Here is a 27,523-nt window from a genome sequence, read left to right as displayed (position 1 = left end):
AGAATTAATCGGAAAACGAAATTAAAGGGAAATTTTCCATGTTTACTCGAAACTATTCTGGAAGAAATGGTATAAAATCGACGTAAACATCACCATGACAACACATCACTTAAACAAATAGCTCTTTTGCGCCTCTATATTCCCGTGGCAAAATTTGAAACTAATCGGCACCCCCAATTCGAAGAATACATTCATCAAAGATTTGACCTCTCAAATATATATAAGCTGACTCTTTCATATCACTTTAAATTCATGAACAGCGTGTTTAATTTCAATTAACACAAGAAGTAATCGTAAAACGAAATTAAAGCGAAATTTTCCATGTTTACTCGAAACTATTCTGGAAGAAATGGTATAAAATCGACGTAAACATCACCATAACAACACATCACTTAAATAAATAGCTCTTTAATTAAAATATAAATAATCGTACCATGTAAGTTGAGTATTTTACAAAATATAATAGTCTCGCAGGAGCGTATTGCAACACCGAATCGAACATGTTTATCAATTTGAGGATATTGACGTGCAGTCCTTAACATACACAGGGTGCGCCACATAACTTAACAAAAAAATATATGTCTATTTGTATTAACATTACAACAAACTTGGAATAATCATCAGAAGTCGGTTTAACATTGCGTTTCCATTTCACCAGTTTTACACCTTACACCACCAGGATTACACCTTCGCACGCAAAAAGGTATGGATAAATTCCCATTAAAGTTATTTAAGGTGATATGAAAGTGACACGTATACATAACAAAAAGTCAACATGTTTATAAAAATTTTCTTCGAACTGGGTGCACCGAACCATTGAAACCTCATCGCATGATTATGGAATCACTCTATCACTCTAAGAAAGAATATGGTGTTCGTGAAATTTCATTTTTTTATAAAAAATTGTAATCAGCCCGGACTAGAATTAAGAGCACATTTTTATCTGTTGAAAAATGAAATTTCATGAACACCATATTGTTTCTTAGAGCCTCCATAATCAGGTGATAAGGTTTCAATGGTTCGGTGCACCGAGTTCGAAGAAAAGTTTTATAAATATCTTGACTTTTTATACATATATATATATATATGGAATGACCCTTTCATATCAGCTTAATTATCGCAACGATTTGTCATTTTCTATTCACTTTCCATGGGGGTTCGTAACCATAAAGTAGCATAAAGAACTCTTTGGATCTTTCTGGAAGATCTAACCTCACATTTCTTCGGAAGTTAGCCGATAGCAGTGTTGCCAATTTCCGTTCTGTTTACTCCAGTACAGTAGGATTAAAATACCATATAATGATAACGCATTTAAATGTATTTGGCGCGAAACTCTACCGAGTTTCCTGATAGTACAATCCAGTTCAATGAAAGAAATAATAGTACAGATTAAAAATGACAAATATTCAAATATTTAATTCAAAATTTCGCCTGTATTAAAAAATAAGAGAAAAGGTATGCGATTCAACACATTGAACAATTAATGATATTGAACTGAAAATTAATATCGAAAAGTTTAACTTAATTCTCTATTGCAATGGTAATAAAGTCGTCTGTGGTCACAGTTTCAATTTTTACTGTAATAATAGTGCAAATTCTAAAATTATAGTTGGCAATACTGGCCGATAGTGACACTAGCGATCCTTACGGTAAAAATGTGGTACCTCGATTATGCAATTAATATAATTATTGCGCTCAAAATGTGAGTACTTGCACTATTATTGTAGTACTGGTACAATCCAGTTCAATGAAAGAAATAATAATACAGATTAAAAGGACAAATATTCAAATATTTCATTCAAAATTTTGCCTGTGGATGGAAAGTGGAAGTTCTTTACGCTGTTTTATGACTGGAATTTTCCATTTAGACGATTCACTCTTTAGGTTAGATCCATCGAAAGAGTGATGACCACTGATCTATATACTAATTGGATAGCTGATACCTATTTGCTCTACGCACCCCAGCGCCACCTACACGGGCTACTGAATAATTAACGGGTGCGCATGCGGAAAATTTGTGAACCATCAGTTCGCAAAGTTAAACGTTTAATAAAGGACAAAATAGACATAATTTACGGGTAAAAAATGCGTAGGGCATATAGTAATAAAGCTTCGACTAAAACAAAACGGTTATCTCTTTTCCCGTGAGCATTTTAATAAAAATAACAATTATTCTTTTCCAGTAAATTAATTCGACCCCTCTTATCCTACGGTTAAATGACGCGTTGTTTCGACGCATGCGCAAATACGATATTAGTCCATGTGCCCACGCTTAGAGGGCTCTGGTCGCTTCAAAACTTCCCGCCATTTTGTAGGTTATCAGCTATCCAGTTGGTATACAGATCAGTGGTGATGGCTTAAATCTTAATCCTCTAAATGGAAATATCTTCGCCCCATAACGGTGAATATGAAATAGTATTTAATAACAATGTCTGCTGTAATATAATCTGTAGCACGCAGCACCGGGATTCCTAACCTCAACGGATTGTGCATCGAAGAGGGAAATTACAAGAGAAATGTTTCTTGCTGCCCAATTGTACCAGTGACTGTTGTTAATCGCGATTCACTAGATTTACTGTCAGTGGCACGAAAGATTGTAGAAATATTTAGGTTTGAGTGGTGTTCATGGGCTTCGCTTGGTTTCTTCGTCGGGCCAAGTCAGACATTATCACTGGACCTACGTGTGGCGATCTTAGGCTGTTCGACATTGCGCTGTAAGTAGCTGCAACTGCGCCCTGGAATATAAAAATCAAGGTTAAGTATGGTTAATACAGATATTAGGGTGAAATGAAACACGTCGAGGAACTCGATCGACGTCGATAAAGAAGATTTTCCTAAATGCCTACGTTGCCGACGTTCGTTTTTATATTGATAGCTTGGGGCCTAGGGCCTTGGAAATTACGAATCCAGAGGATTTCTGGAGCTTTACTTCGATTTCTTCATACTTATTGTACGAAAACGACAGATGGAGTATGCCATTTAGTACAATACCCAATATAATTATATACGGCTGTCAATCAAAATACGAACGTCGGTAACGTAGTTACTTAGAAGAATCTTTTACCGACGCCGATCACATTTCTCGACGCGTTTCGCTTCACCTTAAAATATGGAAAAATTGTCCTGAATAAATCATTAGATAACTATAATTTTTAATCATTTTTCTTCTACATATTTCTCAGTAGCACTTTCCATAATCACGTACATTCTGTCAACCAACATATGTGCAAAAAGCTAGTAAAATAGTATTTAAAAAAAACGGGATATGCCATTTAGTACAATACCCAATATAATTATATACGGCTGTCAATCTAAATACGAACGTCGGTAACGTAGTTACTAAGAAGAAGCTTTTACCGACGCCGATCACATTTCTCGACGCGTTTCACTTCACCTTAAAATATGGAAAAATTGTCCTGAATAAATCATTAGATAACTATAATTTTTAATCATTTTTCTTCTACATATTTCTCAGTAGCACTTTCCATAATCACGTACATTCTGTCAACCAACATATGTGCAAAAAGCTAGTAAAATAGTATTTAAAAAAAATGGGATATGCCATTTAGTACAATACCCAATATAATTCGATACGGCTGTCAATCTAAATACGAACGTCGGTAACGTAGGTACTAGGAAGAAGCTTTTACCGGCTTCGATAACATTTCTGAACGTGATTCACGTTACCTTAAACAAGACACTAAGCGTACCTTCAGGCTACGGGGATCTCTTGTGGTATCAGGTAAGATTTTGTAAGGAAGATGATGGCGATTTACGATCCAAGGGTACTTTAAAATGGTAAATGTCGTAGGCCGTCGTGTAGGGTCGACGTGTAGCATCCTTTTAACCAGCTCCTTCGCCTCGGGGGAGATGTAGCGCCAAATACCGCTCTCTACGTCGATGTTTCCTGGACCGATGCGACTCAATATGTCACTAGCGCTATCTCCTGGGCTGTTCGGGAACGGCGTGCACCTGTAACGAATGCAAAAAAGGTTATACCTTACTAAACATGATCCACATTGATCACACTATTAGGCTGAGGAATAAGTTCTCAGTCTTAAGGTGAAGTGAAACCCATCGAGGAACTTGATCGACGTCGATAAAGATTTTTCTAAACACCTACGTTGCCGACGTTTGCTTTTATATTGACAGTTGTGTCGAATTATATTAGGGTATTGTACCAAATGGCATATTCCACCTGTCGTTTTTTAACAATAATTATAAAGAAATCGAAGTAAAACTCTAGAAATCCTCTGGATTCATGCTTTCTGGGGCCCTAATTGACTGCAGAGGGACCCCCTGCGCCATCTGTGATTTCCAGGTCAATTAAATTTTCACTCCGAGACCTCGTATTACCATCGTTTTAGCATAGCAGCGCATAAGACACTTTTTTTGCCCTAATCCCGTTTAAATGCGAGTAACACACGTTCTTACAGCAAGAATTTAGTTGCAGCTAAACGTCACAGATGGCGCCCTTGGTCCAGAAGAGTATAAAAAGTCACGAATCCGCGTTATTTCGCGTGTTTTACATAGATTTCTTTATAATTATTCTACTGAAATAACATATGGAAATCTTCATTTCGTATAATCCTCAACGTAGAGTGTAAAAAACGTCAATATAAATGCAAATGTCGGTAACGTGGCGCACCAGTTTACGTTATCACTTGAGTATTGAAAATGTCACCACGAAAATAGGAATAAATTTATTTTATTTAATAAACGTCGATTAAATTTAATGGCGTCTTTCACATCACCTTAAAATTGATAGAATACCGATAAAGTATTTTTGGAGGTTACTTTACCCGGACAACATAATGTACAGTAAAACGCCAAGGGACCAAATGTCGCAAGCTGCGTCGTAGCCTTGTCGTTTGAGAACTTCAGGAGCTACGAAATTGGCAGTGTAGCAAGGAGTCATCAGTAAGCCATTTTCAGCTCGGAGTTGCTTAGCGAAGCCAAGATCGCAAATGCACAGAGTCGTAGGGTCTCCACCAGGCTTGGAGTACAAAATGTTCGAAGGCTTCAAGTCTCGATGAACCACCTGTAATCAAGTAACAAAATCAGGAAGTAGTAAAAGGAGCTAATGAAGGAGCATGAGGAACTTCCTCTTCCATTTTATACTGACCGCAGGGGTGGGTAGGTATAATACGTAATATAATATACGTGGTTTTCTACGCGTATATTACAACGTACAATACGTCCTTAGTATTATAAATAATAGCGTTTTTAAAACGTAACAGAGATGAGCAGGGAGGTGTTTCGCGCCATTGCTTTGAAGGGAAGCACGGCCCCTGGCGCCCTCTACACCCTTTACACCTGTGCAAAAATTGCAACTACCTTCAAGGGGCGAAATATTTGCGATCGGTAAAACAGGGTACACTTGGGTGCCGAGTCGTAATCTCAATCATCCACGCGTAACAACTTCATTTGGTATTCGTAGTCTTCTTTCCCAACCTACGTTGACCCTGATACTGAAAACGAAAAGGCGATAACTTCATTCTATCGATGCTGTGCTGTGTTTCAAATCTGCAGACGGGTTTTTCTTTTCCGATAGAGAACATTTCGCTTGTTTGAAAGCAGTTCCACGGCGCTAGAGAGCTGTGTCCCCCTTTCGACAATGGCGAGAAACATCTTCCCGGTTATCTCTGCACGTAACGTAACGTGTAAAAATACGCCGCTACTTGTTGACATTGTCGAAAGGAAAGCACGATTCCCTAGCGACGTGGAACTGCTTTCAAAGGGGCGAAATGTTCTCTATCGGTAAAGAAAAATCCGTCTGCAGATTTCAAATACAGCGTAGTATCGATAGAATGACGTTATCATCTTTTCGTATTCAGTATCAGGGCCTACGTAGGTTGGGAAAGAAGACTACGAATACCAAATGAAGTTGTTATGCGTGGATGATTGAGATTACGACGCGGCACCCACGTATACCCTGTTTTACCGATCGCGAATATTTTGCCCCTTGAAGGTAGTTGCAATTTTTGCACAGGTGTAAAGCGTGTAGAGGGCGCCAGGGGCCGTGCCTCTCTTCGAAGCAATGGCGTGAAATATCTCTCTGCTTATCTCTGCGGATACATATATCATTAAGAAAAACGATGCATACAGTTTTGTAGAGCAAGAAATGGGCTTTCGAATGTGTATATACACTTTGTCAAATAAATTACAAAAGAATGGGGAATAATAAAATTAAAAAAAAAAAACGCGGAAACTTATGCAACAACCCAATACTATTACAAGACTCACTCCGTTCTCATGGAGATAATGCACAACCGTTGTGATAGTGTGGATCACTTCGGCAGCTTCTCTCTCCGTGAAGCTGCCCCTTTGTAGCAGGTGATCCAAAAGCTCTCCTCCTCGAAGCAGCTCCAGGACGAGGTACACCTTTTTCTCATCTTTGTGCACCGCGTGTAGAGAAACTATGTGCGGATGGTTACCGTACCGCAGTAGAATTTCTATCTCCTCCGATGGATCTCTCTTCGCCTTATCTATCACCTGAAAATTTGTCAATTCAACTACATTGCCATTTAATTATCATTCCATTACCAGCTGTAATAGATTTGCGTGAGATGTCTTCAATAGCTTAATTTAATTTGTGCGTGTACCCTGGGGGTAGTACTTGAGCTCAGAATTTTTTTAAACCTACAGGGGTTGTCCTTGACAGCCAGGAAAATTCAGAGCCTCTCAGAACCTCAAAAACGTTAAAATGGACATTTTCGGAATTTGTTTATTTTTTTTTAACAGCTCTGGTTTTTGTAAAAAGGAATTGCACAAACGTCTCCTTTCCAGAAACATTCCAATAAGCCTGTTAATTTTGTTTGTGCGTCAAACTGGATTTCAGGCTCGCACAGCCAACAGCGCCAAGGAAGCGGAGAAAATGCGAAGTATAAAGCATTGATCGTTACCTTAACTGCGTATTCAGTCTTTGTAGCTTTGTGGACAGCTAAATACACAACGCTGTAACTACCTTTACCGATCTCTTGCTTGAACTCATACTCATCGCAAGGGGAAGCAGTGTTTATGTAAGGATAAGAGATACTGTTGAAAGCCTCGCAGGGCCTGTACTCTCTGGAAGAAATTGTACGGTCCTCGAGAAGACAGGGTGCAACAAAGCTGAAACCTCGAAACAGCTCGTGAGCAGTTGCACTTGGTGGCATGCCAGGAGAATCTGGAAGATTTATTAAAAACTAATCAATTCACCATGTATAGCTTCTTACGAATAAAACATTTTGTTAAGGTGATATGCAAGAGTCAGAATAGATATACAGAGTTTGTACGAAAAGTAATGTCAGTGATTTAACAATATTATACACCTGGTAAGTGCAAATCGGGAGGTCCCGGATTTACGCCCTGAGCAGGGGGTCGACACTGCTATGTATTGGGGTGTAACGCTTTATGCACTACCGCCGTCTTCGGTTGGAGTAAACCTTCTTCGCGAACTAAAATATTTGTCGGGCTATTCAAATTCATTTATTAAGCGAAGGGATATTTTCGGGATTTAAAAAGTACTTGCAATGATCAAAACAGACGTTGCTTAAACTGACACACAAATGTAAGAAAACAGTATATTAAACATAAAATAAGTAACAAAAGTGTCAGTGGCGCAACGCCTGTTTTAAATCACTGTAAAAACTGAAATAATTACATTAAACATTAGTTTAAAAGTAANAGGCGATACCCGTGAAGTTTCATTTTTCGAAAAAAAAAATTGTCTACTTATCTTGGACAAGAACCAAAAAAAACTTTTTTTTTCGAAAAATTAAATTTCACGAGCAGCGCGTTCTTCCTTAGGGCCTCCATAATCACGTGTTAAAGTTTCAGATAATTCTGTGCACCCAGATTGAAAAAGTGTTGTATTCGTATCGACTAATTTGAAGGGTGTTTCACTTCACTTTAAGGTGAACGACGTGTTTCACTTCACCTTAAGGTGATGTCAGGACAATTCTTAGATGATCAGGAGTGATGTATCAAAGTTTCGGACAGTTTGGTCCAATACCCTTAAAAAAAAGTGTTGTATTCGTTATGTTTAATATACTGTTTTCTTACATTTGTGTGTCAGTTTAAGAAACGTCTGTTTTGATCATTGCAAGTACTTTTTAAATCCCGAAAATATCCCTTCGCTTAATAAATGAATTTGAATAGCCCGACAAATATTTTAGTTCGCGAAGAAGGTTTACTCCAACCAAAGATGGCGGTAGTGCATAAAGCTTTACACCCCAATACATGGCAATGTCGACCCCCTGGACAGCAACGATAGCACACGATGACGCGAATGGAACAATACTAATAATTGAATATTACCTCTCGGCGTCTTGCACGTAAATTCACTGTCGAAGTAAAATGCATCATCTTCTCTGCCAACCGCAGGCTTAAAAGGAGGCTTGATTCCCTTATTGTACAGCGCTTGCCAATCGATGCTCGCAAAGAAGACATGATTTTTTATCTCATCCGCTCCACCTGGTGAAAGAATTAACAAATGTATATATTAGAAATAATTCCCAGACGTGTCTTATATCGTGATTTGTTATCGAACCTCCGGAAGTACATTGGAAAAATTGAGCAGGGTTGGGTAAGTATAATACGTAATGTAATGTAAGGTAATTGCACCTTGCAGCGGTTTGCTATTCGCTTTGCGAGAGATCTCCATCTCAAAATAAATTTATAATACGTTATAAATAGTCGAATTTCATTACGAGAGAATTAAAATAACGATACAACAACACCTGTAACAACCTATAACCTATAAAAATTACTTGTTTCGGATGAGATAATCCGTCCGGCGCCTACCACGTGCCTTGGAGTTATTTTTTCTTTCTTGTGCAATATTACTTATTCTGTTAAGAAATATATTGGAAATTTAAAGTATATACTATGCAATAAACGGTCTGTATAAATTTATGATAAAAAGATGACTTTTCCTATGTGCAATTACGTTTTGAAACAGAGAACTCAATTTTTCTTTTTTTTTTTGATCACATATACCTTTGTTATTTATGTAATTTTCAATGAATATAGAAAAATCAGCGTCACTGTTCTATTCTCTATTTTGTCCTTAATACCCTGCTTTTTGAATTATGTAAATATTGCTTTTCGTTAGGTTTTTATGAGCCTTTCTCCAAATCTTAGTAAAATCGTAAAATTCGGCCGGTTATCTTCGCATAAGCACCTCTTTTTCGCCCGGCACTAAAAGGGTTAACATGCGTGAAAAACCCCGGCACTGTAGGCTTGATAGTTTTTGCAAAATTTAATTCCTAATAATTACTTAAGAAACAAGCTTCTAGACGATAATATTCCTTTAAGGTGAAGTGAAACACGTCGAGGAACTTGATCGACGTCGATAAAGAAGATTTTTCTAAATGCCTGCGTTGCCGACGTTCATTCTTATATTGACAGCTGTGTCGAATTATATTGGATATTGTACCAAATGGCATACTCCACATGTCGTTTTCGTACAATAAATATCAAGAAATCGAAGTAAAACTCCAGAAATCCTCTGGATCGTGCTTTCTGGGGCCCTAATTGACTGCAGAGGGACCCCCTGCGCCATCTGTGATTTCCAGGACAATTAAATTTTTACTTCGAGACCTCGTATTACCATCGTTTTAGCATAGAAGCGCATACAACACTTTTTTTTGCCTTTATCCCGTTCAAATGCGAGTTTATGGATTACCAGAGTGTTTTAAATTATCGTAAAATTGTGCTGACCCTTTCGTTTCTCATATCAGAGCCTTCGATAATTGCATATTGATCGAAATATGAGAGCTCGACGCCATTTTGGTTCTGGTCTGGGCTGAGTTAAAAAATGTTGTTAAAAAATCCAAATTTTGAATGGGTCAGGACCATTCTTAGATGATCAGGAGTGATGTGTCAAAGTTTCGGACAGTTTGGTGTAATACCCTTAAAAAAAAAGTGTTGTATTCGTATCGACTGATTTGAAGGGTGTTTCACTTCACCTTAAGGTGATGTCAGGACAATTCTTAGATGATCAGGAGTGATGTATCAAAGTTTCGGACAGTTTGGTCCAATACCCTTAAAAAAAAGTGTTGTATTCGTATCGACTAATTTGAAGGGTGTTTCACTTCACCTTAACCCTAGGCTCACCTGCACCGAGTCGGTTCGCTGGGGTCCTCTTGAACAATACGCGCAACAAGGCTTGGGCCTCCGGAGATATGTTCCGAGGCATTCCTAACTTTGCTTTCAGAATTTGCGTCATCGTTTCCTTGCGATTAGCTCCTTGGAATGGCAGTGCTCCGGTCAGCATCTCAAACTGACAATTAAATATTATACGTGCCATGTTAATTGCGGTGTTAAGCGAAATGACCATCACTGCATGTCCTATGTTTCAAGATACCCTAGTAGCATGGAATAATTTATAAATATTTCTTTTTAATCTTTGTTGAATATCTCAAGCGACAGATTTCTTTAAGATTTCATTCGAAGATATCTGACATATTTGTTGAAAATCTCAATGACATATTTAGTTTCAATAATNTGTCTAAAACTTTAACACGTGATTATGGAGGCTCTAATGAAGAACGCGCTGCCCGTGAAACTTCATTTTTCATTCTAAAGTAAACGTTTTGCAAATATTCCAAATGTCTGGTAAATATTTTCGAAATGTAGGATATTCGTAAAATATATAGAAAATATATGAGAAATATTTTCTGCCACTAGGGATAAATGCCAAATTAATTATTTCTTAACAATTTCTATGTGTTTATATGTGCGCTAAAAGAAGTCAACCTCCCGAATACAATTGGCAAATATTTCAAATGTCTGGTAAATATTTACAAAATGTAGGATATTCGTTAAATATATAGAAAATATATGAGAAATATTTTGTGCTACTAGGGAATTGTTAGTTATCGGAGATGCAGTTATGGTCGTTTAGTTTGACACTGCAATATAGCTATTCTATGCAAAACTATTCTAAATGTACTTCCAAGTTAATAATTAATATTCGTGTGTATTAACAATGGGATTTAAATATCGATCTTATGAAATGCGATTAATTTGAGACGAGTGATGGATTATGGCTGAAGAGATCCTGCCCGACAACAAATGAAGGGTACATTGTAGAAAAACTCGCCTCTATCGTATTTAGCGAGATTAATTAGTTATTTTTATTTAATTAACATTTATACCACGTTACGATTCCGAGCAAGGTGGAAATATTTTTCAGTTAACGAGGATTCGTTACATTTCGCGAGAGAAATCTCTCCTAGAATATTAACAACAATTATTTTTTCATTTATAACATTAACGCTTATTTATATACTTAAAATAATGAAAAAGAAAGAAGAAAAGGATACAGGGGAAGGACAAGGTCGAAGGTCCTCGTTATTACAACCTTTAAGGTGATATCAAAGTGTCATATATACATAGTAAAAAATACAAAAAAAATATTAAACTTTTCTCCAAATTGGGGGCACAGAATTATCCGAAACTTTAACATGTAATTTTTGAGGCCCTAAGGATGAAGGCGATACCCGTGAAGTTTCATTTTTCGAAAAAAAAAATTGTCTACTTATCTTGGACAAGAACCAAAAAAAACTTTTTTTTTCGAAAAATTAAATTTCAGAAGTATCGCGTTCTTCCTTTCGGCCTCCATAATCACGTGTTAAAGTTTCAGATAATTCTGTGCACCCAGATTGAAGAANAAACTTTAACATGTAATTATAGAGACCCAAAGGAAGAAAGCGATGCTTGTGAAATTTTATTTTTCGAAAAAAAAATGTTCCTCTTATCTTGGACAAGAACCAAAAAAAATCTTTTTTTTTTCAATGAAATTTCACGAGCATAGCCTTCTTTCTTAGGGCATAAATAATCTCGTGATAAAGTTTCAAATGATTTGGTACGCAATTTGGAGAAAAGTTATACAAATATTTGGATTTGACATATATATATAGAATGACCCTTTCATATCACCCTTAACATTTCTGACACATCTAATACTACGATGTAAACATTCCCACACGAATTATGCAAATAAACCGAGGTGGTCCAATCACTCTAAAAGCATGCAAGCGTTATCACCTTAAGGTGATATGAAAGGGTTATTATATATATCAAAATATGCAAAATATTAATAAAACTTTTCTTCAAACTGGGTGCACCGAATCATTAAAAACGTTAACAAGTAATTAGTAAGGCCCTAAGGAAGAACGTGACGATCGTGAAATTTGATTTTTCACAAAAAATTTGTTTTCACTTAGCCTGGACTTGAACCAAGATAACATTTTTTTGTGAAAAATGAAATTTAACTAGCATCGCGTTCTTCCTTAGGGCCTCCCTAATCACGTGCTGAAGTTTCCATCGATTCGGTACACCCAGTTTGGAGAAGTTTCATATTTTGACGTTTTCTGTATATAGAATAACCCTTTCATATCACCTTAAGGTGATGTGAAAGCGACATCTGATGAGTCAATCGTTCATGGAACTTTCCTCCGACCTTATGGTGTTGAATTAGTTTAAATTTTAAGACGTGGATGTGGAGGCTACAAGGAAGGTTCTGACGCTCACGGAATTTCATTTTTTGTATAATAAATTTTAAAAATATTCATGAACAAATGAAGAAAAGAATTCTCTTGAGTTTTAGGATTGTCCTTGTATCCTCCATATTTATGTTCTTAAGCTTGAATCGACTCAGTTTGGAGAAAAGTTTCACGTACGAGAACTGTTTGACGAAAATTTAGCAGCACCTTAAGAGGATACGAAAGGCGCTAAGAAATTTAATCGACGTCGATAAAATAAATTTCACCTATACCCTTTTTGGTGGTAATGCAGTTTTAAATACTCAAGTGGTAATATAAGCTGGCGCGTAGCATTACCGACATTTATATTTATGTCGAAGTCTTTTACAGTCTACGTTGAGAATTATACGAACTGAAGGGTTCCATATGTCATTTCGGTAAAACAATAATAAAAAGATCGATGTCAAACTGTCGAAATCTCATGAATTCATGACTGTTTACATTTTGACGAACCAACGTCGCCATCTGTGGCCTTTAGCGGCAACTAAATTTTTGCTCTAAAAACATGTGTTAGTCACGAGACAAGCCATTCTCTTGCAATAGTTGGTGAAAGTATTTTTCACATTTTCCCAACCTCACTCTGTAATATTCCATTGCTACGGCTTTCTAAATTATTCGAGCTAGGTCCTGAAACTCTTCATTTTCTATTCTAAGCCTCCAAGACGCGTAAGACATTGAAAACGTGCCCGGACCCCGCCATGTTGGTTCTAATCCATGCTAAATAAATTCATTTTTGATGAAAAATGATATTCCATGAGTTTTAGGACCTACTTTAGCGCCTCCATATTCCCGTGGTGAAAATTGAAACTAATCGGACCGCTCAATTCGAGGAATACTTTCCCCAACGATTTGACTTCTCAGATATATATAGGATGACTCTGAGAAATTTAATCGAGGTCGATCAATTAAAATTCATCTATACCTTTTTTGGTGGTAGTGCCACTTTGATTACTCAAGTGGTAACATAAACTGGCGCGTCTCGTTACCGACCTTTATATTTATGTTGAATTTTTTTACACTCTACGTTCAGAAATATGCGAACTGACGGTTTCAATACGTCATTTCGGTAAAGTAGTGATAAAAAGATTGATGTAAAATTGCCGAAATACCATGAATTCATGACTGTTTACATTTTGACGAACCAACGTCGCCATCTGTGGCGTTTAGCTGCAACTAAACTTTTCCTAGACTGACCCTTCCATATCACCTTAAGTAACTGGCACGAGCCAGCATAATGTCTCACTGTATGGCCGAATTGAATTGATACATCTGCATTGTGAGATTTATTTGGGGAAATTGATCAGCACTCGGGATATCCACAGCCCCGAAACAAGGAGCAAGATGGCTACACCCTTCCTGTAATTTCCCCGGCTCTTGTCATGCTTTGATCGCAAGAAACCGTTACTCACCTTAAATGCACCTCTGGATGTCTGAAAAATATAAACGGATTAACTAATAATGTCAAAAGTTTATGATAAACTTAGAATTCCAACATCCCGCTGTGGTCCGAAGTCCATAGTTACGACAACAAAAACATTGTATTGTAAACTGGCATATAACGCGATTAAGGTGATATGAAAGTGTGATGTATACATACAAAAAAGTATTAAATATTTATAAAACTTTTCTCCAAACTGGGTGCACCAAATTGTCTAAAACTTTAACACGTGATTATGGAGGCTCTAATGAAGAACGCGCTGCCCGTGAAACTTCATTTTTCAAAAAAAAAAAAAAAAAAAGAATCTTTTTTTGGTTCTTGTCCGAAATAAGTACAAAAGTTCTGACGAAAAAAGAAATTTTACGAGCATTGCGTTCTTTCTTAGAGCCTCCATAATCATGTGTTAAAGTTTTAAATGATTCGGTGCACTCAGTTTGGAGAAAAGACATAAAAACACACACACTCAATAACGATGGGAATGAGGTCTCCGAGTGAAAGTTTAGTTGACACGGAAATCACAGATGGCGCAAGGGGTCCCTCTGTAGTCAATTAGGGCTCCAGAAAGCACGAATCCAGAGGATTTCTGGAGTTTTACTTGAATTTATTTATAATTATTGTACGGAAACGACAGATGGAGTATGCCATTTAGTGCAATACCCAATATAATTCGATACGGCTGTCAACCACCTACATTCATTGTTTACAACCGATGTTTAAATGTTTATTGGCAAAAAGCAAAAAACACGTATTTCTTAATTTTTTGCGAGCAATCACATCGCGTAAGTGGAACTTAAGAAGGAGTGCTTGTTTAATGGATATTACAAAAAAATGTCACCTGAAGGGTAGTTCACCCCCTTGAGGGGGTGCAACATTGCTGAACAATATTGTGTTGTCACCGTCCTTATACAGAATACGTTTATGCAAAGTTTCGTCGAAATCCCTCCACTGCTCCTACGAAAAATATTAAAAAAAACCGATTTTTCGCTAAACTTTGGGGGGTTGTTTCACCCCTTAAATGTGGACCATTGTAGATATAAAAAAACACGTGTCTCTTAGATTTTTGTGTTCTTCAACATATATGAAACTCAATAAGATCGGAGGCGGACACTTGGGAATGTTTCCATAGTCACATATATTTTGTCACTCAACATCTCTGCAAAAAGCTTGTAAAATGGTATTTAAAAAAAATGGAATATACCATTTAGTTAATTTATTGTGTTGTGTAATAATGTTGTATTGTGTAATAATGTACATTTAGTTAGTACAATACCTGATATAATTCGACACGGCTGCCGATATAAATACGAACGTCGGCAAGGTAGGTATTTAGAAGGATCGTTTTTACCGACGTCGATCAAATTTCTCGTCACGTTTCACATCACCTTAAGGAATAAATTCCCGCCGTTTTAATTACGTTAAAACGAACTTATTCCTAATACAATAACTTTATCGCTCTACAAATGTACATCGGACCACAGCACTTCATATAAAAAAAGGGATAAAAAATATGTACCCACCTTATTAAATTATAGGAGCCTAGGTCAAGGTTCACTTTTCCTCTCCTCTGATTTCTCCTCATTTGATATGAACGAAGGCTACTGATTGACGTCATCGTTTTTCTCTTATCGTGTGAAACTCTCTGCAGTGCACTTTTTACACTCTTTACACTGTTTACTATGTTAGAAAATTGGCCGTTAGGGTTACCTTTTAATTACAGGTACTGTTTTAGGCAGGGTTGGGTAAGTATAATACGTCATGTAATATACGTGATTTTCAACGTATATATTATAGACGTATAANTATTTTATGCTACTAGGGTAATTTGCTGGTTTTTTTCGATTTTCTTCGGTAAACTACTTTGTTACGTAATATACGTGAAAAACCTGAAAAAAAAAAATGGGGAATTACCCAACCCTGGTTTTAGGAAACGGAGAATGTTTATAGTCACAACGTTTCGACAATGTTTGTTGTTGCAGGTTTGTTCTTCAGTGAATTTCGTCACGATCACTGTTAACGATGTTTTGTTTTAATTTATCGGTTACTATCAGTTATTATGAACACGCTGGACGCCTCACAAATACTTTAGAAAATGAAAGAAAAGATGTAGAAGCCAAATATGAAAACATCCATGTGCAGAGTACGGAAATTTCACAAAATTTCACAAAATGTGTAAAACGTACCGACGGATAAACAACACAAAACGAACCAGGCAACATAAATCACAGACATACACTGAGAGAGAAATCTAGTTAAATGAACTATTTTTTTAAATAGTTCTCATAGTTCATAAAGGACTAGTATACTTTTTATAATGAAATTAACCTTTACTCTGAACTAGGAAATATAACAACGGTTACTATATTTTTTTTTACCCTTTGGGAGGTGTTAGATGAACTATTATACGTGTACTATATTTTCCTAGGAAGAATAACAAAACTATTTGTAATTTATATAGTAATATTACTTACTTTTTATAGTAAAATTAACTTTTTTCTGAACTAGGAAACCTAGCAATGGTTACTATATTTTTTTTAACCTTTTGGGAGGTGTAAAATGAACTATTACGTTTACTATATTTTCCTAGGAAGAATAACAAAACTATTTGTAATTTATATAGCAAAATTAATGTTTTTTTTAACTAGGAAACCTATTAATGGTTACTATATTTTTTTAGCGATCCAAATCAGTTGCGTGAACTCCGCGCCATCTATCGGTGTCGTCGAAACTAACTGGAACCAAGTTTTTGGTAGAAATTGAAACCTGAATCAACAAAACCGCAATGGTAAACGGTTGTACCGGTAATATTATTGCAGTAACTAAAAGTAGAGCAAATAACAAGAACTTGCAACAATATTTAAAAGGTAACCTAACTATTCCCAAATGGTAAAAACCTTTACCATAAATATTGTTACCGTTGCTACAAAATTCGTACAAAAGCCAGGAGGATGCTCAACTATTAAAAAAATAGTTGCAGCTATCAATTTCTGGTAAATCATTAAAAGAGTAAAATTGTTCAGTTTACCAGCTGTTTTTCTCTCAGTGCAGACATTTGACTACAAATTTAGAGTACGTAAGTGTACAAGTGTACATAATTACAAGAGAAGGAAATATTCATACAAACCGCTCGTGCTTTCACGAATTTAAACAATAAAACTCCACCAATTTCGAGAAAGAACAAACAACGCTGACTAAATAATCAACGGAAGAGACAATAAAATGATTTTGTCAAATCGAAAGGCTACCAAATTATTATCGGGTCTTTAAACAATCGAACGAAACCCATAGCCCAAACTTAACAATCCTTAGTGGCCTAACAATTGTTTCTGCATTATTTAGAAGTAACAGACATATGTCTTTGTTCCGTTATGTCGAATAGCGATGTCCAAAGTTATACAAAACTCCAATGGTATTAAAAATATTTAGGTTACTAACCACATTTCCTACATTCGAGGTTAACCTAATTTCGAGCAGTTTTTCCCTGCACCCTTCAAATGTTTTCAAAACAAAATTAGAATACGAGTGAATAGAAAGGACCACGAAGTAGTATAAGGAGATATAACACCATGTATTGAAATCGTCCCCACTTTAGGGCTCCAAGATTTCGAATTTTCGTTGATCTAGTGCCGAGAGCGCCTCTATGGTGAATCGTTGCAATTAAAAATTGTCTGCTAGTCTTTATCGCATTAAAACATCATAATCTGTATATTATACACGGATTAAAATTTTGCTTTGCGTGCCTTAATTGCAAAATTATAAGCGTTATAGGTAATTTACATCGGGAGGAAATATTTTGGTGGAATTGTTCGAAGAATCTTGAATTTTTGCTTATCTACTGCCGAGAGAGCTTCTATGGTGAAACATTGCAATTAAAAATTGTCTGCTAGTCATTATCGCGTTAAAAACATCACAATCTGTATATTATATATGAGTTAAAATTTATCTTTGCGTGGCTTAATTGCAAAATTAAAAGTGTTTTAGGTAATTTACATCGGGAGGAAATGTTTTGGTGGAATTGTTCGAAGGATCTCGAATTTTCGCTGATCTAGTGCCGACAGCGCCTCTACGGTGAAACATTGCAATTAAAAATTGTCTGCTGACGCATCTACTACTTTTTATCGCGTTAAAAACATTACAGTCTGTATATTATACACGGATTAAAATTTCGCTTTGCGTGCCTTAATTGCAAAATTAAAAGCGTTTTAGGTAATTTACATCAGAAGGAAATGTTTTGGTGGAATTGTTCGAAAGATCTCGAATTTTCGCTGATCTAGTGCCGAGAGCGTTTCTATGGTGAAACATTGCAATTAAAAATTGTCTGTTAGTCATTATCGCGTTAAAAACATCATAATCTGTATATTATACACGGATTAAAATATCGCTTTGCGTGCCTTAATTGCAAAATTAAAAGCATTTTAGGTCATTTACATCGGTAGGAAATGTTTTGCTCACATAGCATCGGAGTTTCCTCATTTTCCGCAAGTGGCGCTCGCATCGTAACTTTAGAGAAAATCTGATATCCTGGATCCCGATTCTGGGGTCGCTTTCTGTGGAATCGACGATTGGCGTTATGTCTCCTTATATTCCTTCATGGTATCAATATATTGAATTTGAGATTCACCGGGATGCAAAATATTATATAGGCTCAATTGCAATTGCACCTGAAGACATTCTATGACTAGAAAATAGTGAAACTATATTATTCAAAATATTGTATTGGCTCAATATTGTAACTGAGAATATTCTACGAATACAAAATAGTGAACCAATATTATTCGACATAATTATATTGACTTAATATTGTAACTGAAAATTTTGTATGAATAGAAAATAGTGAACCAATATTACGCTAAATATTATATTGGCTCAATATTGTAACTGATAATAGTTTACGAATACAAAATAGTGAACCAATATTATTTGAAATATTATATTGGCTCAATATTATATTTGAGAATAGTTTACGAATACAAAATATCGAAGCAATATTATTTGAAATATTATATTGGCTCAATATTGTAACTGAGAATATTCTACGAATATAAAATAGTGAACCAATATTATTCGAAATAATTATATTGGCTCAATACTGTAACTGAAAATATTCTACGAATATAAAATAGTGAAGCAATATTATTTGAAATACTATATTGGCTCAATATTGTAACTGAGAATATTCTACGAATACAAAATAGTGAACCAATATTATTCGAAATAATTACATTGGCTCACTATTGTAACTGAGAATAGTTTACGAATACAAAATATCGAAGCAATATTATTTGAAATATTATATTGGCTCAATATTGTAACCAAAATAGTGAACCAATATTATTCGAAATAATTATATTGACTCAATATTGTAACTGAAAATTTTGTATGAATGGAAAATAGTGAACCAATATTATGCGAAATATTATATTGGCTCAATATTGTAATCGAAAATATTCTACGAATACGAAATAGTGAACCAATATTATTCGAAATAATTACATTGGCTCAATATTGTAACTGATAATGGTATACGAATACAAAATATCGAAGCAATATTATTTGAAATATTATATTGGCTCAATATTGTAACCGAGAATATTCTACGAATACGAAATGGTGAACCAATATTATTCGAAATAATTATATTGTAACTGAAAATTTGGTATGAATGGAAAATAGTGAACCAATATTCGTAGCTAGAAGGGATTACACGAGACTGATTAGCGATCAGCGAAGTGACATGAATCTTCCAACGGGTGCAAATATCATGAATAAAAGATCTCCTTGTGCATAAATGAAAACAGTATTGCACAGACATCGTTCGACCCGACAGTAAATGTAAGTGATTAAAGGTAAAAGTGAAGTAACCATTAAAACGGCAAAACTCCACCAATCTGCGACGAAGGAGTGCCCCTTCCGGTTGACAACTTCCGGGGCCATGTATTCGACCGTCCCGCAGAACGAATAAGTCTTCGTGTCTTTCAGAGGTTGCTTACTTAAGCCAAAGTCAGTTAACGATATGTGGCCATTGGTATCCAACAATATACTGTACGGGACAAAAATAATATTAATATACACCTCTTATTTTAAGGGGGTTACACTACAATCGAAGATTTTCAATATTTAAGAGGATATGAAAGAGTCAGCTTATATATATCTGAGAAGTCAAATCGTTGGGGAAAGTATTTCCCGAATTAAGCATACCGATTAGTTTCAAATTTCACCACGGGAATATGGAGGCGCTAAAGTAGGTCCTGAAACTCACGAAATGTCATTTTTAATCAAAAAATAATTTATTTATCATGGACTAGAACCAACATGCGGGTTCCGGGCACGTTCTCAATGTTTTACGCTTCTTGGAGGCTTAGAATAGAAAATGAAGAACATCAGGACCTAGCTCGAACAATTTAGAATACCATAGAAATGGAATATTACGGAGTCAAATGAGAAAATACGGAAAATACTTTTACCAACGATTGCAAGAGAACGCTGGCTTGTCTCGTGACTAACGCGGGTTTTTAGAACCAAAATTTAGTTGCAACGTAACGTCACAGATGGCGACGTTGGTCCTAAACAGTCTTTAGAATAATTAATTTACGGGTTTTCGACAGTTTTACGTCGATCTCTTCATCAATACTTTACTGAAATGACATATTAAACGTTTCAGTTCGTATAATTCACATCGTAGAGTGTAACAGACTTCAACATAAATATAAATGTCGGTAACGAGATGCGCCAACTTATGTTACCACTTGAGTATTCAAATTGGCACTACCACCAAAAAGAGTAGATGAAATGAAATATTACCAAGTTAAATGGGAAAATATGGAAAATACTTTCATCAACAATTGCAAGAAAATGCTGGCTTGTCTCGTGACTAACGCGTGTTTTTAGAACCAAAATTTAGTTGCAGCTTAACGTCAGAGATGGCGACGTTGGTCGTTAACAGTCTTTAGAATAATGAATTTACGGGTTTTCGACAGTTTTACGTCGATCTCTTCATCATTACTTTACTGAAATGACATATTGAACGTTTCAGTTCGTATAATTCTCATCGTAGAGTGTAACAGACTTCAACATAAATATAAATGTCGGTAACGAGACGCGCCAGCTTATGTTACCACTTGAGTATTATCGGCATTACCACCAAAACGGGTATAGATTAATTTTATATTATAAACCTAGATTTAACTTCTCATCGCCTTTCATATCAGCTTAATGAAGTTCCTGATGCTCGTAAAATTTAATTTTTTAATAAAAAAAAAATACAAAATAGTAATAACCAAAATTAAAAGGAAATAAATATTCATGGGTGTCAGGTCAATACTTAGGGCATTCATATTGATATGGTTAGATCTAAAAGGCTCATCGTGGTGTAACCCCTTAATGTACTTGTAATAATAAAAAGTCTTACTTTTCTGGCTTAAGGTCTCTGTAGATAATCCCAAGCTTATGAATGTGTTCTAAGGCGAGAGCCAGCTCGGCCAGATAAAACTTCACATCATCTTCCGTAAACATAACCTAGATAAATAAAGATGCAATTCGTTAATTAAATAATATAATGATAGTTAAAAATACTTCTCAACGTTAAGGTGATATGATAGGGTCATTCAATATACATGAAACGCAAAAGAATGTATAAAACTTCTCTCCAAACTGGATGCACCGAATAATTTCACCACATTTCAAACCAAGATTATTAATAATTAAATTATTAATACGACAATTTACAATATTCTGGTAATCGAGAAACTCGCATTTGAACTGGATAAAGGCAACAAAAGTGTCTTATGCACTGTTGCGGTAAAACGATATTAATATGAGGTCTTTGAGCGAAAATTTAGTTCAGACGGAAATCACAGATGGCGCAGAGGGTCCCTCTGCAGTCAATTAGGGCCCCAGAAAGCATGAATCCAGAGGATTTCTGGAGTTTTACTTCGATTTCTATATAATTATTGTATGAAAACGACAGGTGGAGTATGCCATTTAGTATAATACCCAATATAATTCGACCCAGCTGTCAATATAAAAACGAACGTCGGCAACGTAGGCATTTAGAAAAATCTTCTTTATCGACGTCGATCAAGTTCCTCGACGTGTTTCACATCACCTTAAGACCTTCATAATCACGTGTCGAAGTTTCACATGATTCGATGAACCCGGTTTGGAGAAAAGTTTTATAAATATTTCTACATATCTTTACATAACTACACACAAGTTGTATAAAAGTCTTGTATATATAGAATGACCCTTTAATACCCTACTAGCAGAAAATGAAATCTACAAGACGTCTTAAAAAATCTGTCGCTTGAGATATTGAGCAAAGATTGCAAACAAATATTTTTATTATATGTTCATAAATTGTTGAAACTAAATATGTCATTGAGGTTTTCAACAAATATTTCAGATATCTTCGAATGAAATCTACAAGTTGTCTTAAAAAATCTGTCGCTTGAGATATTTAGCAAAGATTGCAAACAAATATTTAGAGATTGTTTCATGCTACTAGGGTATCACCTTAATTAGGATAAAACTACCAAATAATATCGACTTACTTCTTTCGACAAACGAGAAAATAGATCTCCTCCACGCAGGAAATCCAAGATCAGATATAATTTCCCTTCCGTTTGGAATGCATAATGCAGTTTTACTATAAATGGATGCTCCACGTCCACCAGAATGTTTCGCTCCATTTTTGTTCTCATTCTATCTCGAACTGAAATGACATATGAACGGTTTAAATATCTCGAAGCGATTGCATATCAATGAAAGGTAAACATATCAAGAAAGATAAACCTTTGAGCGTAGCTTTCTTGAGCACCTTCATGGCGTACAACGTGCCACGATCTTTCCCTACAACCTTTCGCACTAAAAACACCTGAAATAAAAGAATACGTTCGTTATACGTTTTATATTTCACATAGATAAGACATTCGATATACATTTTGCATTACACGTAGATAAGACATTGGATATTACATATTGTAATGGGTCCAAATTCAAGGTGCGCGAAACTGTACATCGACCAAAAGTTCTGCGCAATTCGCGCATGCGCGGTAGCCTTTGAGAATAAGTAAGGGGGCCCTGTTAGGGGATGTATGTACAGTAGGCACCCCCACATCGGAAATATGGAATGAAACCTATTGGAGAATTTAGTGCTTTTTTAGTGGTATTTTAGTGCTAGAAAATCGATTTTAGTGCTACATCCCTTATACCGAAAATCGGTGGTGGTGCTAAGTGAACGTTCACTCAGAACCCCCACAGTGCATACTACGTTAAGGGAAAGATTCATGGAAAAAACAAGTATGTAGGATTTTGGTGCTATTTTAGTGCTCTAGATATATCCAAGAGACGGATCCGAAACGTCACCTCTTTCACCCCAAAACTACCCCCCATCGTATAAGCTCCAAGAGAGAAGAGGTAGAAATAGTAACATTTTGCATGTTCTCTTCTGGAATTATTTTGGTTCTATTTTAGTGCTCTAGAGATATCCAAGAGCCAGATCCGAAACATCACCCTTTTCACCCCAAAACTACCCCCGATCGTATAAGCGCCAAGAGAGAAGAGGTAGAAATAATAACATTTTGCATGTTCTCTTCTCGAATTATTTTGGTGTTATTTAAGTGCATAGAATTTGGCGGCAAATTTCAAAATTGAAAAGACCAACAAACAGGAAAATACAAAACTTATGCTAACATCTCAACGAACTATAAACAGAAGTACTTATTAATGCATCTTCTTCATGTATAGAACGATTTAGCGTTTTAGTTTAGTACGTAATGTTCGAAACAATTTACAATAATTATGTATTACTACCTAACCGCGGTTGGAATGAACTAAACTATAATTTTTCCCTGTTGTAGTTAAATGGTTTTTCATTCTACTGCAATAATATTCTCACCCTTATTGATCCTCAATACCTGAAATTCCTGAGAGGAATTTTCATCTTCTACAATTACAAGGTAATAGAACGAATTGTAGGATTTGAAGAAAACGAAGACAGCCCAAGAAGGAAGGCTGGAGGAAGCATTACATTTTCGTATTCATTATCGTCTGATGCGGATAACCTCAAAATCCCGTACCGCTCTACTAAATCGGTCATCTTGGACTTTCGTGAGGTTTCTGGCGTTCGGGACGTCGACGAAAGTGTATCTACCCTTCTGCACTTTTCAGGAAAAGTGTAGTACCCTCGTTACCCTCGAGGGTAGAAAGTGCAGTCGACGCGAAGAAACCTACTATTAACACTAGGTTTACGGGACCCGTCAATTTGACGGAATTCAAACTTCGAAAAGAAATACCGAAAAAACCATAGCATTAATTGTAACCATTTTTGTATCGTAAATTAATCATTTCATCCAAAGAATTTGTACACACAATTATATTTTCCTAAGCCTTCTAATTATTAAAATCTGTATGTAGTATACCTATCTCTACGAAACCTGTCAAATTGACGGACTAGCTAATTTCATAAATAATCCATATATATTTGCTTCGTTGCAGAGAGTGTAAGGCGAAGATGAGAATGAAAGTTTGCATTGAAAGTGGAGAGATAGAAGGATCTTCGGATAGTGAAGAGGAAAACTTCTTGAAAGGGTGTCGTAGCAAGAAAAGGATGCGCATTCTTTCTAATTCTGACTCCGAGGATGAGAGGACGAGCATTCCAATCATTTCCCTGATAATTTTTAAAAAAGGACTTTTTACTTATTAATAATTCATTTAAACGTAAAGCCTAGTGTTGTTTAATTCAGACTTAATTTGAATAAATCGATTTTTTAAAGAAAATGCGTGTTTTCGGTTACCCGTCAATTTGACGGATGCTCGTAGAAACAGGTATATATAAAACGCCCATAAACCTAGTGTTAAAGTAAATTACTCTCACCTTTCCGAAGGAACCTTGTCCTAGCACCTTCAGTAGATCAAAGTGACCAGGTTCTGCCTTCTCGTAGCCATCGCGAACTACATCACACACATCTATTTCATGTGATTCGGAACACTCTCCGAATGGAGACTTGACTTCGTTACGGTGGGGGCCTGTGTTTTCCTCCGCATTCTCAACGGACAGAATTTCCATATTCTGTAAAGAAGTTCATACAACGGAATTAAAGAAATATCAACGATCAAGAAAATAGGGGTTTCATTAGCCCCTTGACATACAGTGACATCATTCATTTCATGTGCCATTGTAGATTGTGAAATCTCCGAGACGTCAAGAATCCTAGTAGCATAGAATAATTTATAAATATTTCTTTGTAATTTTTGTTAAATATCTCAAGCGACAGATTTTTTATGATTTCCTGTAAATTTCATTCAAAGATATCTGAAATATTTGTTGAAAATCTCAATGATATATTTAGTTTCAATAATTTATGAACATATAGAGAAATTATATTTTATTAATTTATGAACATATAATAAAAATACATTTTTAAATTCATGATTATTATCGGACACTTTGTTTGGTATCGAAAAACATGACAAATTTTAAATGACAAAACATAAAGCTTCGCCAAAAAGGAACGTTACCTTCCTGTAAAACTTATTTATGAGGCCTGGTAAATTACAATTAAAGTCCGTCATGAGATTATTGAGTGGACGACGTAAATACTTATTTATGAGGCCTGATAAAATATGATTGAAGTCTGGCATGAGATTATCAAGTCAGCAACGTAAGTAATAATGACAGAACATAAAGCTGCCCCGAAAAGGAACGTTACCTTCCTATAAAACTTATTTACGAGACCTGGTAAATTATAATTAACCTCCGTCATGAGATTACTGAGTGGACGATGTAAATACTTATTTATGAGGCCTGATCAAATATGATTGAAGTCCGGCATGAGATTATCAAGTCAACGACGTAAGTAATAATGACAGAACATAAAGCTTCGCCGAAAAGGAACGTTACCTTCATGTAAAACTTATTTATGAGATCTGGTAAATTATAATTAACCTCCGTCATGAGATTATTAAGTGGACGACGTAAATACTTATTTATGAGCCCTGGTAAAATATGATTGAAGTCCGGCATGAGATTATCGAGTTAATGACGTAAGTAATAATGACAGAACATAAAGCTTCGCCGAAAAGGAACGTTACCTTCCTATAAAACTTATTTACGAGGCCTGGTAAATTATAATTAACGTTCGTCATGAGATTATTGAGTAACCGACGTAAATACTTATTTATGAGGCCTTGTAAAATATAATTAAAGTCCATCATGAAATTATTGAGTGGACGACGTAAATACTTATTTATGAGGCCTAATAAAATATGATTGAAGTCCGGCATGAGATTATCAAGTCAACGACGTAAGTAATAATGACAGAACATAAAGCTTCGCCGAAAAGGAACGTTACCTTCCTATAAAACTCATTTATGAAGCCTGGTAAATTATAATTAAAGTCCGTCATGAGATTATTGAGAATTGACGCTGGACGACGTAAAGACTTATTTATGACGCCTTGTAAATTATGATTAAAGTCGTCATGAGATTATCAAGTCAACAACGTAAGTAATAATGACAGAACATAAAGGTTCGTCGAAACGAAACATTACCTTCCTGTAAAACTTATTTATGAGGCCTGGTAAATTATAATTAAAGTCCGTCATGAGATTATTGAGTAAACGACGTAAATAACAATGACAGAACATGAAGCTTCGCCGGAAAGGAACGTTACACGAAGTGTCGTTCATTTGCGGGAAGCAACAATTTAGGAATGTCAAATATACCGAACCTTTTCTATTACATGTTGCTGATTCCAGGGAACTGTCAAAGTTGCCAATGGCATTGTAAATCGCAAGTCGAGGTCTCGGTCCAAACGTGTTTCTCGCTCCACCTCGAGCTCGCCCCAACAAGTGTTTCTCCGATATAACCACAAAACGGTTACAATAACAAATTGCTTCATGGATCAACCGATGACATCAGAAAGGCAACCGCAATTTGTCCGCCTGCAAAATCGATCCATCGCGGTTTGTTCCTTCTTGTTTCGTTCCCACGCCGGGTTGGGTAGGTATAATAATAGCGGGTTCACATAACAGCGACTTTTGTCTGCGCAGTGTCACTGCGCAGGGGATCTATTACGTAAAGCAAATTGAGTGAAAATGTGAAAAATGAGGAGTTTACGGTATTACGGAACGTTTTTGGTGGTGAAAATGCGAGACCATTCGTATGAACTGGTTCGGGACAAATTTTTAAGCGAAATGGGGAAGCATACAAGAAAAGATAGAAAAATAAGCGCCGTGAACGCCATTTTCCACGGATCGGGACACAGAAATTCAAAATGGAAAACCTCCTGGGTGTTTTGATTTTTGGCAACAATCGTATTCGAGGATGTAATGATAACCTAGGGGTCTATTACGTAAAGCGAGTTGAGCGAAAATGTGAAAAATGAGGAGCTCACGGTATAACGGAACGTTTTTGGTGGTGAAAATGCGAGACCATTCGTATGAACTGGTTCGAGACAAATTTTTAAGCGAAATGGGGAAGCATACAAGAAAAGATAGAAAAATAAGCGCCGTGAACGCCATTTTCCACGGATCGTGACACCGAAATTCAAAATGG

The 27,523-nt window shown here is 36.0% G+C and overlaps 1 protein-coding gene across 1 annotated transcript; it reads right to left on the bottom strand.

Moving 5' to 3' along the window:
• Window positions 1-392: 392 nt before the first annotated feature.
• LOC105695965 (ribosomal protein S6 kinase 2 beta) lies at window positions 393-26,886 on the bottom strand. The gene is made up of 13 exons (XM_012418047.1): window positions 26,697-26,886; window positions 24,842-25,036; window positions 22,759-22,840; window positions 22,518-22,678; window positions 21,377-21,483; window positions 19,831-20,008; window positions 10,102-10,267; window positions 8,302-8,457; window positions 6,906-7,168; window positions 6,247-6,495; window positions 4,803-5,041; window positions 3,711-3,972; window positions 393-2,735 (listed from the first exon to the last, which is right to left on the bottom strand). The coding sequence occupies exons 1-13, from the start codon at window positions 26,865-26,867 to the stop codon at window positions 2,607-2,609; spliced, it is 2,358 nt and encodes a 785-aa protein (XP_012273470.1). The 5' UTR covers window positions 26,868-26,886; the 3' UTR covers window positions 393-2,606.
• Between the last annotated feature and the right edge of the window lie 637 nt (window positions 26,887-27,523).

This window comes from Orussus abietinus, unplaced genomic scaffold, assembly GCF_000612105.2.
Source record: "Orussus abietinus isolate OABI.00-Male unplaced genomic scaffold, Oabi_2.0 scaffold306, whole genome shotgun sequence".
In the NCBI taxonomy this organism is placed as follows: Eukaryota; Metazoa; Arthropoda; class Insecta; order Hymenoptera; family Orussidae; genus Orussus; species Orussus abietinus.
This window is presented reverse-complemented; position numbering and strand designations above follow the sequence as displayed.

Coding starts and splice junctions, on each gene's coding strand:
- LOC105695965 (XM_012418047.1), bottom strand. CDS start 26,867: ATGAAGCAATTTGTTATTGTAACCGTTTTGTGGTTATATCGGAGAAAC. Junction 20,009..21,376: donor AGAGACCTTAAGCCAGAAAA/GTAAGACTTTTT, acceptor TGTCCCGTACAG/TATATTGTTGGATACCAATG. Junction 2,736..3,710: donor GAGATCCCCGTAGCCTGAAG/GTACGCTTAGTG, acceptor TTTATATTCCAG/GGCGCAGTTGCAGCTACTTA.